At 51.1% G+C, this 16,808-nt stretch overlaps 1 protein-coding gene across 1 annotated transcript in view; it reads right to left on the bottom strand.

The window, feature by feature from the left end:
- Positions 1-1,450: 1,450 nt before the first annotated feature.
- The window catches only part of lingo3a (leucine rich repeat and Ig domain containing 3a), a 47,934-nt gene continuing 32,576 nt past the window's right edge, over positions 1,451-16,808 (bottom strand). The window contains exon 2 of the mRNA XM_088907610.1: positions 1,451-4,039. Within this exon, the coding sequence (XP_088763736.1) occupies positions 2,178-4,039 (1,862 nt within the window). The 3' untranslated portion in view covers positions 1,451-2,177. The remainder of the gene's footprint in view (positions 4,040-16,808) is intronic.

The following is a 16,808-nucleotide window of genomic DNA, read 5'->3' on the forward strand; positions in this document are numbered from 1 at the left end:
CACAGCTGACGAAGGTGGGCAGAAACTCCGTGTCGGGGTCTTGACGACAGAGGCCTTCCAGAAGCACCGCTTTCAGAAGAGACACGACAGGAGGGAGAGGCCTGGGTCTGAACGCAGGGCAGAAGCAGGGTCCTACATGGACAGCAGGGGTCTAACTGAGAGGGAGGGCGTGGGTGTGGTTGGTGGGGGTGTACATGGGGTAGGGTGGGAGAGATGTAGTGTTTCACCAGCCAGGGACCCCCTCCTCACAGAAGCCCAGCGCAAGGGAGAGGAGGTTAAGGGTCGGGGTGGGGGGGGGGGGGGCAGGCTGGGCTGGGGGGGGCAGAGACATTCGCACACTGGCCGCAGGGGAGAGCTCAAGAGCTGGAGAGCCGGGCGATTGGGCAGCTACGGTGGGCACAACAGGTGAGAATGAGCTGGGCGTCTCGGAGCCCTCTATCGGGGACCACAGAGGCTGTTTCGGGGGGCTGCGGCACCCCGTCTCTGGGAGAGGTGAGGTCTCTAAAGCTTCATCCGCCTCCGAAAACTCCCAGAGCAGCCCTGTTACCAAGTGACTTCTCACCAAGAACAGAGCTGAAGCCCCTGCTCTGGGGATCCAGCCCCTCTTTATGGGTTCTATATGGGTTCTGACTGGCACTGAGTCCCCGCGCACTGAGACTGTGACAGTAAGGACGTATTCATTGCTGTATTATTGTAGGCAGGGTGATAACGTAGCTTCCAGGCAGTTTTCCAACTGGATGGATCGAGATCTGTCATCAGGATCTTCCAGTGCTCGACCGGGATGTCGCCAGGGGGCTTGGGCGCGAGCTATCAGAGGGAGACTACACTGCTGTAGGGCGTGGGAGGAGTGTCTGGGAGTGGCGGCGCTGACGCGAGCGTCGGCACGGTCCCGGCTGCCCCCCCCCCCCCCCCCGGGGGGGCAGCGGGGCAGAGGGCTCGCCGCGCGGGGCAGCAGAGAGCGGCCAGTGCGTTCGTCCCAACTCACACAGCTGCTCAGCGCATGCATGCACCCGGCAGTCCCAGCCGGGACAGATAGATGCACTCTTTGATAATCTGGCAGAAAAAAAATCCGAATCTTTTAGAGAAAAAATTTGCCGACTTTTTCTGTTCAAAACGTGTTGAAAAATCAATCATGTATTATGTATTGATACACTTTCGATCCTTGTCTCAAAACCCCTCAGCTGCGGTCCCTGATAATCGTAATCATCATCATTTCATTAAACGGCTAATGTTTTAGTTGTTCACTGAAATGCTTGACGGTACGCACTCTGCAGGGCCACCAGCCGACACGTGTAAAAGGCAGTGAGATCAAGGACTTCGGCCATCTTTTGGAGTTTGTTTTTCAGCTTTTGTTTCTTAGATTAAATTTCTTCTTAACAATGTCAACACCCTGTCGGAGGTATCAACAGAGGAATAACACAAAATAACGAGTGTTTCGATTTCGCTGTAAGGTTTGTATTTTTAATTAGTACCCAAATACAGCGACTGATATAGACTTTCCTATCCCACTGCAGAGATCAGCCAACAAGGTGTTTGAACTCAGGAAACATTACGAAGCATCACTGTCTCTTAGAGTCTTGTTTTTTTTCCGTTCCCCCCAAAACGCCTACTTCGAAATATGCTGTGATTAAATAATGACAGCCCAGAGAGAACTGTAGCTCTTTCAAAGTTATAATTAAACAAAGTTGCGTGACTAGAATTCAGGAGTTCTTCAGAACCCTAATCCGTCAGAATCCAGGTAACGAAGTTAACGAGCGAGGGAAGCGATGAGTAATCGCAATGTGCTGGCGAAATGTTTTTCTGAATCAGAGCTCTGCCAGTGTTCATACCTTGTTTCAATCAAATACTTTTAGATGGCCTCTCTTTTTGAGAACTAATGTTCGATTTCATAGTGTTCTATTGCAGCATACCGATGGGTCTGGTTAACTGGGACTCACTTCATCGCTTGTAAAAATATGATTGGTGATTATCGACTCGCTATCGTGAAATGTGTTGGTTTTTTTTAACAAAAGCCAGTAAGGGACAGTGGTGCTTTTCATGCATCTTGTCTGTTCCTTTTTTTCAATCATTTCTGTTGCAAGTGCACCATGCGTGCATGTGCGTGAGCTTGCGTGTGTGTGAGTGCGTGAGTTGAGGCGTGCTCATGCCTCCCCCGGGGAACCCCTGGCTGCGTGGTTTCATATCATCTTCATGTTGAACTTGCGCGCCCCGCCCTGGCCGCCGCTGGTGGTGGGGCCGTCCACCTTGCGGAAGGAGTACTCCACCGAGAAGTTGTTCTTGTGCTGGCCCCGCCCGCGGCTCCACACGAACAGCAGCAGGAAGCAGAACAGGACCACGCCCAGGAAGGTGATGCAGCCCATGGCGGTGGACACCAGGATGGTCTTCAGGTCCAGGGTGAACTTGAGGAAGACGCGGGTGTCGTTCAGGCTGGTCTCGTTGAAGTCGCCCGCGTAGAGGGTCCGGTTGGCGAAGAGCGCGGCGTCCAGCGGCTGCCCCTTCACGGTGAGCGTGGCGAAGTAGGTGTCGTTGCCGCCGGCGTTGCTGGCGATGCAGATGTAGGTGCCGCTGTCCTGCACCTGCGCGTAGCGGATCTCCAGGGTGCCCCCCGGCAGCACGGTGACCCGGCCGCCGCTCTTCGTGGTTATCTTGCGGCGCTGGGGGGAGATCCACATGATGGCGGGCACGGGCTCGCCTTCGGCCCGGCACAGGAAGGACACGACCTGGCCCTCGCGCGCCGTCACGTGCTGCAGCTTGCGGTCGCGGATCTTGGGCTTCTGGCAGGTGAAGTAGTCGAAGAGCGCCGAGTCCGAGAAGGTGCTGAGCGTGTTGCCCTGCACCTCGGCGGGCCCGGCGCAAACCGGCGTCCTGCCGTCGAAGTTGAGGGTCTTGCGGCGTTGCAGGATCCACAGCAGACGGCAGTCGCAGGACAGCGGGTTGTTGTCCACCCGCAGCGTCTCCAGGCTGTTGACCGAGTGGAAGGAGCTCTCCTCCAGGGTGACCAGGTAGTTGTTGGACAGGTTGAGGACCCGGATCTGCCGCAGCCCGCCCAGCGCGTGGGGCTCCACTGACACAAGGCTGGTGCTGACCAGGTGCAGCTCCTTCAGGCGCACCAGGTCCCGGAAAGCCCAGGGCTCCAGCACGCTGATGGGGTTGTAGGACAGGTTGAGGCAGGTGAGGTGGGCCAGGTTGCGGAAGGAGGCGGAGGGGACGGAGGTGATGTTGGTGTTGGTGATGGAGAGCCAGGACAGGTTGAGCCCCTGGAAGCTGAGGGGGGAGATGTACTCCAGCAGGGGCCAGTTGTCAATCTCCAGCCCCCGCAGCCCCGCCAGCTTGCGGAAGTTCTGGTCCTCCAGCGAGGGGATGCTCAGGTGGCGGAGGCGCAGTGTGACCAGGTTGCGCAGGTAGGACAGCGACTGGCCCGAGATGGCCGTCAGGTTGCACCTCTCGATGGCCAGCTCCTCCAGGCCCAGCAGCCCGCTGAACGCCTTGTGGGAGATGTAGACCAGGTCGTTGTCTCCCACCTCCAGGTGGCGCAGGTTGCGCAGGTCCTGGAAGGTGTAGTCCAGCAGGATGACGATCTTGTTCTCGCTCAGGTCCAGCGTGGTGAGGTTGGAGAGCCGCGAGAAGGCGCCCATGGGGACGAGCTTCAGCTGGTTGCTGCGGAGGCGGAGGACGCGCAGGCTCAGGAGGCTGGCGAAGGCGCCGGGCTCCAGCACGGAGATTATGTTCTCGCTCAGGTCCACCTCCTCCAGCCGCGGGTACGGCGCCAGGTCCCCCGACGCCACGCAGCGCAGGCGGTTCCGGCTGAGGTCCAGCAGCCGCGTCTCCGTGGGGATGCCCTCGGGGATGGCGCTCAGGCGCTTGCGGTGGCACGCCACCGACTTCAGCTGCGGCACGCAGTCACAGCGGGGCGGGCAGCCCTGGCACAAGGAGGCGACCGCCGCCATGAGCACCAGGCACAGGCCGAGCCAGCAGGGGCCCGGCGGGCCGGCCATGCTCCCTCTCCGAGTCTCTGGGGCTGGGTCACTGAGCCAGACACCTGCACAGAGAAGACAGCGGGGAAGGAAAGCAAAGGACATTGAGAGGAAGCAGCATGTAGGGGAGAGAAAGGGAGAGGACGAGATTGATGGAGTGAGAGAAAATTATTAGGGGAGAGTGACAGAAGGTAAAAAAGGAGAAGATAAAGGAAGAGAGAGACAGTCAGTTCTTATTCCATTATTCCTTGACACTGATTCACGGAGATCTCTCAAGAAGTAGCTTAATGAGTTGCCTAGATCAATAAGACACTAATAACCCATTTTGAGTGATTTCCTTTCAGAAGCTGCGAGGCCAGCCTTTGCGACTAACCGTGTTTCTTCCTTTCGAATTCTCCGCCTCAAAGAGCCACTGTGTCTCCCAAACAAGAAAAAACAAAACAACAAAGGGCTCCAACCGCAAGATCGTACTACCCTTGCATTCCACCAGCCCACGGAGCTGAACCCGAAGAGACGGGAGGCATCGCCGGCTGTGGCACTGTCACCTGCCAAGCGACCAGGTTCGGCTCAAAAGAAACGAAACTCCCACACAGCAGTCTCCAAATGCAAACAAAACTGGATTTATTGCCATCAAAATAGGGATAACAAAAAACCCTCACAGGAGTCCTCTCCACACCTTCCCTCCAAGGCACCATCTCCCTACTGAGCTCTCCCAGTCCCTTTTATAGCCCCTCCTCTCCAAGGACCATCCTCTTAAAGGGACTCGCTCACGTTTTTAACAGACATTTAACAGAGGTGGGCAATTTGATCAAAATAAAGTATTTAACCATCCATAAAAACGTATACATTTTAACAGAGTCATGCAACAGTTATATATCTACTTAAACAAAACAACTAACCTTACATCGGTTATTTATAGATGGCTCACCAGTCACCTTTCCCTTTAAGATCATTTGTGGGATACTACAAACAGGAAAGGTGACTGGTGGCCATCTTGATCAACACAATACAATTACTCCACTGGGGGAAACACTGCAGTGATTTTAGGGAAACCAAAAAAAGGTATCATTCACACTTCATTCATATCACATACACACTCTCAAACATACCAGAAGGGTAGAGGGAAATATTGGAGTATTTCATATTCATTAAAAGACAGAAAAAAAACAAGCACTCTGTCACAGGCACGGACCACACGAACTGGAAGAGGGAGGTCTAGACACTGCAGTTCACTACCTGGGCCCATTCCTGGGGCGTCTGGGTCGCTCAGCAGCGTCATCGCCTGAAAGGGCAGCTGAGCCGACAGAGGGACTGACACGCGACACGCTACTCAAGCAGCGGTACAGATGTCAGATGACAAAGCGCGACTCCAGCCCCGGAGGCCGCACTGCTTTCGAACTGGACCGGAGCCAGGCGGTACCTCAGGACGGCACGGTACTCCCAGGATAAAATCCGAAAGCTGGAAAAGTTTTTCCTTACTTTCGTTTGCCATCACCGTATGGCAGGTGACCACTGCGTATCAGATCGGAAAAAATCAATGTGTGTTGGGAATCAAGTGAATGAAGAACACAACCTTTTAACGTTTGGCACAGCGCAGTTCAAATTCCGAAATAACACCCAGCTGACAAACAGCTCCAGTAAATGCCAGTGGTCTTCAGGTGACTCCGACATCGCTCCCCTGCACACACACTGGCCCACTGGAGACAGAGCCACAGCGCTACACTTGCAGGTGCTGTTTATTGCTAATAGGAATTAGCCTTTCCCAGCCATCCGTATCCACACTAATTGTCTTTTAATGATTTTCTGTCACTGGCTGTCATCTCTGTGCACACGCTGCCTGGCCCCAGAAAATCACTTTCTCTCACCTTCACGGAGAGAGCTCTCGCCCCGACTGCACCTCCGCAGCAACACCTGGCGCACAGGAGACCGGAGACCCCACCTCGGCCCTCTCTTCTCTCGACCTCTACCCTTTCTCTCATTCTCTGCCCCCTTCTCCTCCCTCCCTCCTCTTCGCTCTCCCGGGTACTTGAGGGAAGGGCAGATTTTAATGAACCTCTGAAGGCGCAATTACTTTACCGATCGATCGCCCGGCCCGCTGCGTGCAGCCACTAGAATAATGGTGAGTAATACCTGCGAGCACTGGAGTACTGTAGCACAACTGAGGGAATTCATTTCTGCTGCCCTTCTGTCTTGTTCGCCTCACTGTCACCCCTGCTCTCTCAGCTCTGACAGCTGGGCATGTCACAGGTCCACACTCTGCCTGTGTGCTTCCTGGAAAGCCATTTCTTCATCAACTGTCTCATCTGAATTTCGCTGGGTATAATATGCAATAAATTGGCAATTCCCAATGGACCTGAAATAGATCCGACACCATCCACAGGGAATTGAAAAATAAGCCAAATAACGAGAACAAATTGGGGTCACCCCTTAGGTGGTGCACAGAGAAGTGAAGCTTTTGCGACAGAGCCATGGCACATCTTCGCCCCTGCGGCCAGCGAGAACAGCAAGGCAGGCTCCCAGGAAACAAGTCGAGAGCTGAAGTCAAGTCTGTTCAGCTGCCTCATTGAAATGCGGCGAGAGTAGGAGCCGGCTGGAACAGAAGTTTAATGGAATAGATCATTATACAAAAGAAACACTCCTTTCAAATTTAGCCTACACGCTCCACTGCAATTGTGCTCTCCCACCTGCAGTCACACAACAGCTATTAGCAGCAAAACAAAGGGAGAATTAAGCCAATTAAGCACCGGGGTTATGAAGGGGCAGCAGTGGTTAGCTTTGCTGGCTCACGGCACTCAGGCCCCGGAGCGCTCCCTGCATGGAGTTTGCATGTTCTCTGCAGGGTTATCCTCTGGTGCTCCAGCTTCCTCCCATGGCCCACAGTCCAGCTGTGAACTGGAAGAAGCAGTCAGAAAATGGATAGATGGATGGATGGATAGATAAGGTTATGAAAAGGACTCTGTCGCAGGATGGCTGAGTGACAGCATTTTCTGTCTCTCCTTATTTTGGAGGTATTCCCTGCACCCTGTTCCTCAAATCAACTGCAGCGTTCACTTGTGCTGTGTCCAAATTCAGCGCTCAGAGTGGCAGAGTGGGCCACACAAATCAGAGACTGGGCCTGAGGAATGGCTACTGAGCATCTCACAGGGAAAGCAGTGCCTAACAAGAGACAAGGAGACACTGAGGTGTTAGAATCAGCCTCTCTCTCCCTGTATACACTGTTCACACATGGAGCATCAGCCACACTTTTAGTATCAGCAGCAGTGTTGGAACAAAACTATACACAAACCCGGGAAGCGCAATTGAGATCATTCACTGAACAGCACTTATTTGCGATGACCTATCTTCTGCATTTCTCACTCTCTTCCTTCAATCCAGCAAGCAGTGGTGCAGATGTTCAGCTGAACTAATTAAAGACACGGGGGGGGTCAGCACCAAGGCCCGAGGCTGTAAGTGCATCTACACACACTGCCTTGATCAAGCCTGAATTTGAACACTGTAGGACGGAGCAGCTGGCTTTGAGCTTCTGGTGCATTAATCTGAGTCTTTTTGCTTTGCCTCTTTGTTAAAAAGGAGCACATCACAAAGTCATGGTAAACAGGGAGCACAGGTGCAAAAGAAAAGAGAAAAAGCCCAGCGCCAGCCTTTGGAAACTCGAAACTGAAATGCCACTGTGCCAGCAGGATCTTGAAAGATCGTGGGTCTATTGAAAAGAGTTCACTAGCAACGTGTGTACAAATTACACAGGGACATCATGAACAATTCATGAACGACATGAACACTTATGTTCTATTGTTAAAAGGAGCAAGAGGGGATTTAGGGTTCCATGCTAAATGACAATGTGTTTATCTGCCGTTCGGCTGGAGTGGATCCCCCAGCACCCTGGCTAGCGGCGGCACAGTCTGCGCATGGTCTGCGCGGATCGTGAGCTCATCCTAACAGTGCTGATGTTTACAGACCCGGCTAACAGGCTTTTGAATTCCCCGAACGCTCGGCTGCCTGTGTGCCGCATCCATGGCATTAAATTTAGCCTTTTAAGGCTTTAAATGAGATGAATGCATCTCACTTGGCCGGAGTCAGCTGGATGAGATCCCCCTGGTTAGTGGAGGAGGCAGATGAGGAACAGGAGAGTCTACAGCGTGAGCAATTGCTCAGAGCTGAGGAACTAGGAGATCAGCACAGTCAAGTGCTGTGAACACAGAAGGGCTAAGAAGTAAGAGCAGCAGCTTAATTTAATTAGAGCTGAGGCACTGGGGGAGAGAAGGAGATAGCATGGGCTCATTGATAGAGCTGGGGCACTGGGGGAGAGAAGGAGATAGCACGGGCTCATTGATAGAGCTGGGGTACTGGGGGAGAGAAGGAGATAGCACGGGCTCATTGAAAGAGCTGAGGCTCTGGGAGAGAGAGGGAGGCAGTGTGGGCTAGTGGTTAGAGCTGAGACATTGGGAAAGAGAGAGAGGAGGCAGTGTGGGCTAGTGGTCAGAGCTGAGAGGGAGGCAGTGTGGGCCAGTTGTCAGAGCTGAGGCACTAGGAGAGAGAAATGAGGCAGTGGGGACTAGTGTTTAGAGATGAGGATCTGGGAGAGAGAGAAACAGGTAAAGCTGAACAAGAATTACAGGGTAACGCTTTCATATTTTCTAGACTGAGGTCATGTTTGGTTTTCTTTTTCTTAAGTTAAGAAAACCACCTCATATATTCACATAGATTTTAAGCATCCCAATTAATTTAAAACATAACGTATTTCTCAGAAGCCCAATCCTTTTCCTAATGGGCAAACAGGCAGTGTCCCCCTTCTTTGCACTAGACACACTGTAATTAACTTTCCAGGCCTGCCTCACCCTGTCTCCCTCAGCTCCACTTGTGCCTGGCTGCGTTAATAGTGCTCCACAAATCACTGCTCGGGTGAGGCCAGAGGCAAGGGCACCCTATTTAACAGAGGGTACACACCCCGCTGATCTGAGCCCACTGCTCCAGTCGACCCAGAGGCCTGTGAATGAGGGGAGCCAGGTCCAGCCCCGCGAAGCAGGAGGACAGGCTCTTGGGGTTCTGCAGAGTAACAGCCTCAGGTAGAGGACTGTAATAGTCACAGACTTCACTGCTCAGCTCCCTTTACTGCAAGGCCTTGTATTGCAAAACAAGCTGTATTTAAGTGATCCAGGACAGGAACCAGGGGATCTGGAAAGGCGGCCCGGCTGTGCTGTCAGAGAGGATGTACGAACAGAGGACTCGATTAATAATAATAATTGCTTATATAGCACTTTTCTGGACACTCCACTCAAAGCGCTTTACAGGTAATGGGGACTCCCCTCCACCACCACCAATGTGCAGCCCCACCAGGATGATGTGACGGCAGCCGTAGTGCGCCAGAACGCTCACCACACACCAGCTATCAGTGGGGAGGAGAGCAGAGTAATTAAGCCAATTCATAGAGGGGGATTATTGGGAGGCCATGATTGGTAAGGGCCAATGGGAAATTTGGCCAGGACGCCAGGGTTACACCCGTACTCTTTTCGAAAAACGCCCTGGGATTTTTAATGACCACAGAGAGTCAGGAACTCAGTTTTACGTCTCATCCGAAGGACGGCGCCTGTTAACAGTACAGTGTCCCTGTCACTATACTGGGGCATTAGGACCCACATGGACCGCAGGGTGAGCGCCCCCTGCTGGCCCCACTAACACCTCTTCCAGCAGCAACCTTAGTTTTTCCCAGGAGGTCTCCAATCCAGGTACTGACCAGGCTCACACCTGCTGAGCTTCAGTGGGCTGCCGGTTGTGAGTTGCAGGGTGATATGGCTGCTCAGATCAATTACTTCCTTTCTCTGTCACCTCCTGCCTTGTGAAAAGCAGTCACTACTCACGACAAATCTTGCACAGTAAGAGTCTGACGGCCGGAGCAGTTTTCTTGACCACTGCCCGATTCAGAGCCCGGGTGCTGGGTGTAGAACGATCTCCCCTTGTCCCTCCATGAATATTTCATGGGGACACGAAGACAGCAGTAATGCACAAGCGTTTCCAGAGTCCAGCTAATGGCTCTAAATTATTCACAACCCCGAGGAAACGAGAACAGAGAAGGGTCACCAGGTGACGCCAGCCCAGAGACCCGGGGTGCCAATACAGTGATCCTTATTTACAGAAAACAGTCTGTGCTCTGATCCCTGAGAGCCGCCTCCCCACCCAGAGGGCTGGCCAATCACAGCTCCCTGTTCAACCCACCTCTTCAGACTGGTTTACCTTGTCCCCACCAAGTTTGGCCATTCTGACACTGTTTGGTATCTCATTCTCTTTTTTTCTGTTGGACCCCTGGCTACTAAAGTTACTCATTACAACTTCAACATTTCAGCGAGATTTTAAATCTGCGTTTTCTTTCATTACATTTCATGTGCCTTCCAGGGGGCTGGAGAACCACGTGGCAAATATCTAAAAAACGTCATCACTGTTGTCCCTCTCTGTGTGGCTCCCTCACGCATCACCAGGTTCAATATCTGTGCAAGATGCGCGTGAGAATAACTATCGTTTCATATCGTAATTATTCTTCTGATTGCTGGTGGCTGTGCAGTCACATTTTACAGACCTAGGTGACTGAAGGCGTGACAGGAATGCCATGGGCTGCCCCCAGGACTCTGTGAAGGCGAGCGTCTCACGTCTGGATGGGATGTGAGGACAGAATTTGAAGGCTCTATGCAGATGACACCGAGGGCATGCCAAAAAGGCACACAAGGGGGTGAGATTCTCTTCTCAAGAACCTTGAGGGAGAATATTTAAGTTTCTACTACCTTGGTATGCAATCCATCCAGAAGTCAAGCTGAGGAGTGTTCAGTTTGGCACTGTTTGCGGGTCATCACTGTGACCGTTTACCGTGGTAAATATACTAAAGGACATGGCATCACATGGATGGCATGATGTTCCACAGCTCAAAACATTATTACAGTACGCAGGAGTACTCTGTAATAGTAAATGCACCACAGCAAACTGTTATAAGAGTACCACATTTAATATTGTTTCATTTTTGTAGAGATGTTAAGAACTAAAACATCAAAAGGCTTTCTTCTTATTGTGAGGATCAACAGACGCAGAAAGGACCAGTAAGGGGCAGAAAGGATATATTGTGCATCTGGGAAGCCATCTAACAGCTAATTTACATGATATGGGGGGGGCAGTGCTCAACCTCATACAAGTGCTATGGTAAATGCAGTCAGACAGATTAGACTCCTACTGCGCAGGGAGGCCGAGCTGCAGAGCTCTTCTAGAAATTAACACCTGCAGCTGGATAATTCAGACTTGTTTCCTCCTCTGAATAAGTCTGTCTGCCCAGGTGCTGAACAGGGGAACGGGTGGGGGGTGCCTCCCATGCTCCTTCAGTAAAATCTGGTCAAGAACACCGTAGATGGTAAAAGCTGGAATGGATCAAACCACTGTTTGATCATCTAACTGCCTGCTGTCAGGGAGGCGTTCTTTCCGGACCCTATGCAGACGACACAATCTGGGGTAAAGTGAGGAAACAGGGGGGTAAAGGCATGCAGGAGACGGGAATGAAGACAGGGGGTGTGTCCATGGAGTGCTGGTGGTCGGGGGAGGTGTGGCCGAGGCGAACAATCCAGAGATGAGTCAAAAGGGAAATCCAAAATGACGCGAAAGTCCAAAGCCAGGCGATCCATCCAAGACAAGACGATTAAAACCAGAACCGGGTCAGGATCGGCAGGGGAGTGGTAACGGGAACAGGAACTAAAACCTTAACGGGGCCAGGCGCATCCAGGTCCCGGACTCGCTTGGTATGGGAACCAATGCAGAGCCCGGATTAGCGTCAGCGTCTGGCTTTTAAGGGGGAGCTGAAAAGGGGCTGGAACAGGGAGCAGGTGCGGGAGATGAATAACAAACAAGGAAGGGCTGGAGCGCCCTTAAGAGGAGGGGTTTGCGATCGTGACACTGCTGTGGTCAATACTGGGCAGAGAATACTGCAGCACACTGAGGACACCAGGGCTCTCTTACGACATTTCTTATGTTCTAAGAAGGCTTCTGGCATTTCTGTCCTGTCAGGAAGGATCTCTTCACCCTAGCTGGCGCAGAAGGTGCCTGTGTGCCGCTCTGACGTGGCATCAGTGCACACAAGGTTACACAGGGCTGGCCAGAGACGCATCTACAGCAACAGCAGCTGTGTGCGCCTCCCTGGGACAGCACAGTGAGGGTCCTTCACCGATGCAAGCCGCAGGAAAGAGAGCTATCTGCACAGAACACTCAATGATGGGGAAGAAACATTAATAATTTAAAAAAATGTCAAGACTCGTTTGTTTGCTTGTGGTGAGATTAGAACTGAGAATAAAAAAACTTCCAAAAATAGAGCATGCCTTCACACTTTCTCCGGCTTCCGTTTTTTTCCTTCCGTCAGGACTGACGGGAGATGTGGGCCCTGTGAATTAGGGACAGGGCATGGAGATCTCACTCCTGCTATTCGGATATGCGGCAGGTGAGTCAGAGAGGCCTGGAATGCACAGGCAGTAGCCAGTGCTGCAGACAAACAACAGGGCTCCGATTGCTTTCCGAGTTTGAATTCCTGTTTCGATTTACGCATTCTGAAATTTTCAATCTGTAAAACCTCAAGCAGGCAATGAGTAAGACTGGTGCTGGCATGGTCAGGCTGAATGATGCTTTAATTATTGTTTTAGTTCAACTTTCACTGCTAGTCTTCCACAAGAGCTCTGGTATGTTTAGCAGGTGTGTGTGGGTATCTGCAGGTAAGGGGCAGGAGGACCCTGGCGGAACTGTGCCAGGGCAGAGGCCGTGCCAGGGGTGGGCAGCGGGGGTATAGGAGAGACTCTACCTGTAACGAACAGTTCTTTCCGGACCCTATGCGGACGACACAATCCAGAATAGTGAGGAAACACTGGGGAAAAAGTCATGCAGGAATACGGGGATGAAAACAGGGGGGCGTGTCCATGCAGTCCTGGTGATCCGGGGAGGTGTGGCCGAGGCAAACAATCCAAGAAGTCCAACGGAGAAACCAAAACTAAGCAAAAGTCCATGACCGGGTAATCCACCCAAAACAAGGGATTAAAAACAGGTGTCGGGTCGGGACCGGCAGGGGGAACAGGAACAGGAGCAGGAAGCTAAAAGCATAACGGAGCCAGGCGCAACCAGGTCCCTGGCTCGCACGATGTGGAAATCAGATGCAGAGGCTCGATTGGCGACTGCGTCTGGCTTTTAAAGGGACAGGAAGGAGACTGGACCAAGGGGCAGGTGCGGGGAATAAGACAAACAAGGAAGAGCCGGAGCTCCCTTAAGGAGGAGGGACTACAATCGCGACACTACCAAGCACCTTCCAATCTGTCACTGCTCATCAGTGAGTCGAGAGTGAGACACAGCCTCAAACACAGCAGAGCAAGAAAACAGACATCAGGTATCGCTGTGAGGTGGGAGCTAATTCTGGAGCAGGAGAGAGAGGGACACACAGAGGAAGGGAGCCAGACGGATAAGAAGAGACAGAGAGAGGGGGGAGGAACGGAGAAGAACATAAGGAGAGAGCAACTCAAAAAGGGGAAAAAGGGAGGGATAGAGAATGAGGTGATGAGAAAAAAGAGGAGGGGAGAGGATGACGAAGACACAGGTAGAAACAGATGAATGGGAAGAAATTCTCCTGGCAGCAGCTGGAGACACTCACTGTCCCCCAGAGGATACCTCCCAGGCTGTGCACAGGGAGGGTGAAAGCTGGCCCGACTGCTCAGATGTAACTCAGAAGAGACGCCAAACCAATGTGCCTCTCCCCCTGTCCACGCACTGGCCTACTTTAGGCAGTTTTCGCTTGTATTACAGCGAAAAATACTGCTAACAACACATAGCTAACAACAGCACAAGTACCATTGCTAAAGCTAACATCCTTGCAATAACAACACTACTATGAGAGCAGGTGTAGTAGCACCAGAAGCAGTAATATAACCCATGTTCATTGTGTGTATGCTTCCAGAGCTGCTGTTTCCGAGCGGGAAGAGGCTGGGAGGCAGCTGTCTACACTGTGTACAACAGAGAGGGCCGGCTGACCCAGTGCCGGCAGACCCCAGGCATGTTATCTCACAGAATCTCTCCTGCTCGGGTTACTGCGGACAAAACAGAGGGGTCACCTGATCCTCCTCGCAGTCAAAGGAGCGCACTGTGTGAGCGAGGAGGCGCGTGTAACCTTATAGAGTCCCGGCCTTCCTCTCTCCCTTAACTGCTGTCACAATAATGTGCATGATTGTATTAACGCACACAAAAAATAACAAAGATACAAACTGCAGGAAGCCAGCTGGCTCTCCTGATGCTTCGAGTCCTCTGGGAGAAGCAGCAAAAAGGCAAACAGAATGTAAGGATATAGAGTTAAATGCGTAGAATTTAAGATATAAGATCACTTTATTGGCCATATACAATTTCTTGCATTAGGAATTTGTCTTTTTGCAGACCCCAGCTTGCTCTCCATGAGACACACAGACAGGGAGAGAAGCTGGGGGTCAGAGTGCAGGGTCAGCCATTTATACAGCGCCCCTGGAGCAGCTGGGGTTAAGGGCCTTGCTCAGGGGCCCGACGGAGTAGGATTCCTCTGCTGATTTGAACCGCCAACCCGCCAACCACAGGCACAGATCCTGATCCACAGAGCCACCGCTCCGCCCTTAAAGGATTTGAAGGCTGTTCTGTTAAAATTGTACAGTGCTCTCATTAGACCTCATTTAGAATATTGGATACGACCTGGAATCATACATTGCAAGGAAATGAAAGGTGCTGTGCAGTTCTTAAGTAGAGAAGACCAAAAGTGCACCTGATTTTTGTTTTATTATTTTACCAAGCAAGGCGAATGGGAACAAATATAATTTGCAATTGCTGACAAGAAAACTCATTTACACAGCAGGGGGCCTAGGCTGAAGCAATCAGCTCAAGTGTACAGCAGCAAAGACCCATCTGCGAAACGAGCCCTAGCCCTCCAGTCCAGAGACCAGAGCTCTGACCTCCAAACAAACACTGCTGGCTTAAAATGCGTTGAACTGTAATGAACTAACTGCTCCTGGTACCTGTGAATGTGCAGAGCACATGTGAACAGGGGAAGTCCAGTGTGTGTGGAGGAGGAGAGGGGACATGGAGGACAGAGGTGGAGAGAGCCTCCGTGAGCGTGCGCTAGGCTCATTTTCCACTCCTAATCTGTCCCTCCCTGGCCTGCCTGTGCAGCCTCTCCCTCTGCACAGCTTTAATCTCCCTTCTGACAGGACTGCTGGATTAGGGGCACGTGGACGACAGGAACCGTCACCAGGGGAATGAAATACACTGAAAGAGCAATGTGATAAATAATAATACAAAAAATGTAAGACAATTAGGAAATGGGTGAATTCTACAACCTGGGGGCAACAAAGCACAGCCAGAGCTCTGTGAAATACAGACATACTGTACCGTGCTGTATGTGTTAAGACTCTGAGGCAAAGACCACAGTCTCCATCTCAGTTCCACCTGACTGACATGCACGTGAACTGTGCAATTTATGCATCGAGCACCACCTGTCTAAATATGGGATTTTTCAATTCATTTTTGACATGCTGGAAAAAACGCAAATCTCTGCTGTATCAATGGCTATCCAACACACGGTTTGGAATTGGGAAAGAGTGAAATGTACTGTTACAGAAATGTACGGCACAGTAGGTCTGGTGGAGGGAGAGATCTGCTCACCACAGTAAAGCACAGTAAAGTACTGGGCTTCAGTATAGCATGTCACAGTAAACAGTTCAGTACAGTATACTGTAGTATTGTAGTATAATACAGTAAACTGTTTTGTACTATATACTACAGTAAACACTTCAGTACGTAGTTCAGTAGTAGTTCACTACGGTATACTGCAGTGTAGTACATTATACTGAAACGGATACTGCATTGTACAAAATAAACTGAATGCCAGTACAGAACACTGAAGAGCAGTCCAGTACAGCATACAACAGAGTCAAAGCACAACCAGAGCTCAATGAAATACTGACATACTGTACAAGTCCATGATCTGCTTTGGCTGAGATACCCTGAGCTGACACACCTCCTCAGTCCCAGTCCCCTTTGTCTGTGGACAGATCTCTGCCAGACAGCAGCTCCAGTGATAAGCAATAACGCCAGTTGGAGTATCCACCCACCTCTTCACTGGTGTTATAGTCCAGCTCACCCAGTCACCCACTCTGCCACAGAAAACACCAACACACACACACAAAACAGTCGTTTTCCCATAGACAACAGTGTGAGACAGGTCCAAAATTGTAAATAAGCATTGCAATAAAGAGGAAAAATGTAAAAGAAATGATAATAATAGTGAATACGAGCACTAAAGAATCCAGAAGCAATCCTAAGTACCTCATCGCTGCTGCAGTAACACAGATAATGACAATCTGCACAACAGGTCCTGAGTGATTAATTTACCACACCTCAGCTAATTACTTCTATATCCTAGAGATCAGAGACCTCATTTTCTACATCATTTCTGTGCATGAGCCCTTAGAATTGCAATGGCTGTTTGAAAGATTGTACAGACACAGGCCCCAAAGGCAAAGTAATTAGACTCGCAGTTTAAAATGGCATTTGATCTCTACAAGAGAAGAACCTGAAAGTGAAGTTTGTAGTGACTCGAGACTGCTCTGCAATGAGAATGTGATCTATCATACAGGTACTAAGGCATGTACAGTGTCTGTCAGGAAAGGCTGGAGTGGCCCCGACTGCTTTGCTCAAAGTGTGTCCTGGGACACTCTGCACAACTACTACAGTCCAGCGGGATTCTGTGGATTTCCTGAAATCAGTATCTGCAATTGACCTGAAAGACGTTACCATAAATTAACCCAATTATGTGAATAATTA

Source organism: Atractosteus spatula, chromosome 28, assembly GCF_055471065.1.
Source record: "Atractosteus spatula isolate fAtrSpa1 chromosome 28, fAtrSpa1.hap1, whole genome shotgun sequence".
Classification (NCBI taxonomy): domain Eukaryota; kingdom Metazoa; phylum Chordata; class Actinopteri; order Semionotiformes; family Lepisosteidae; genus Atractosteus; species Atractosteus spatula.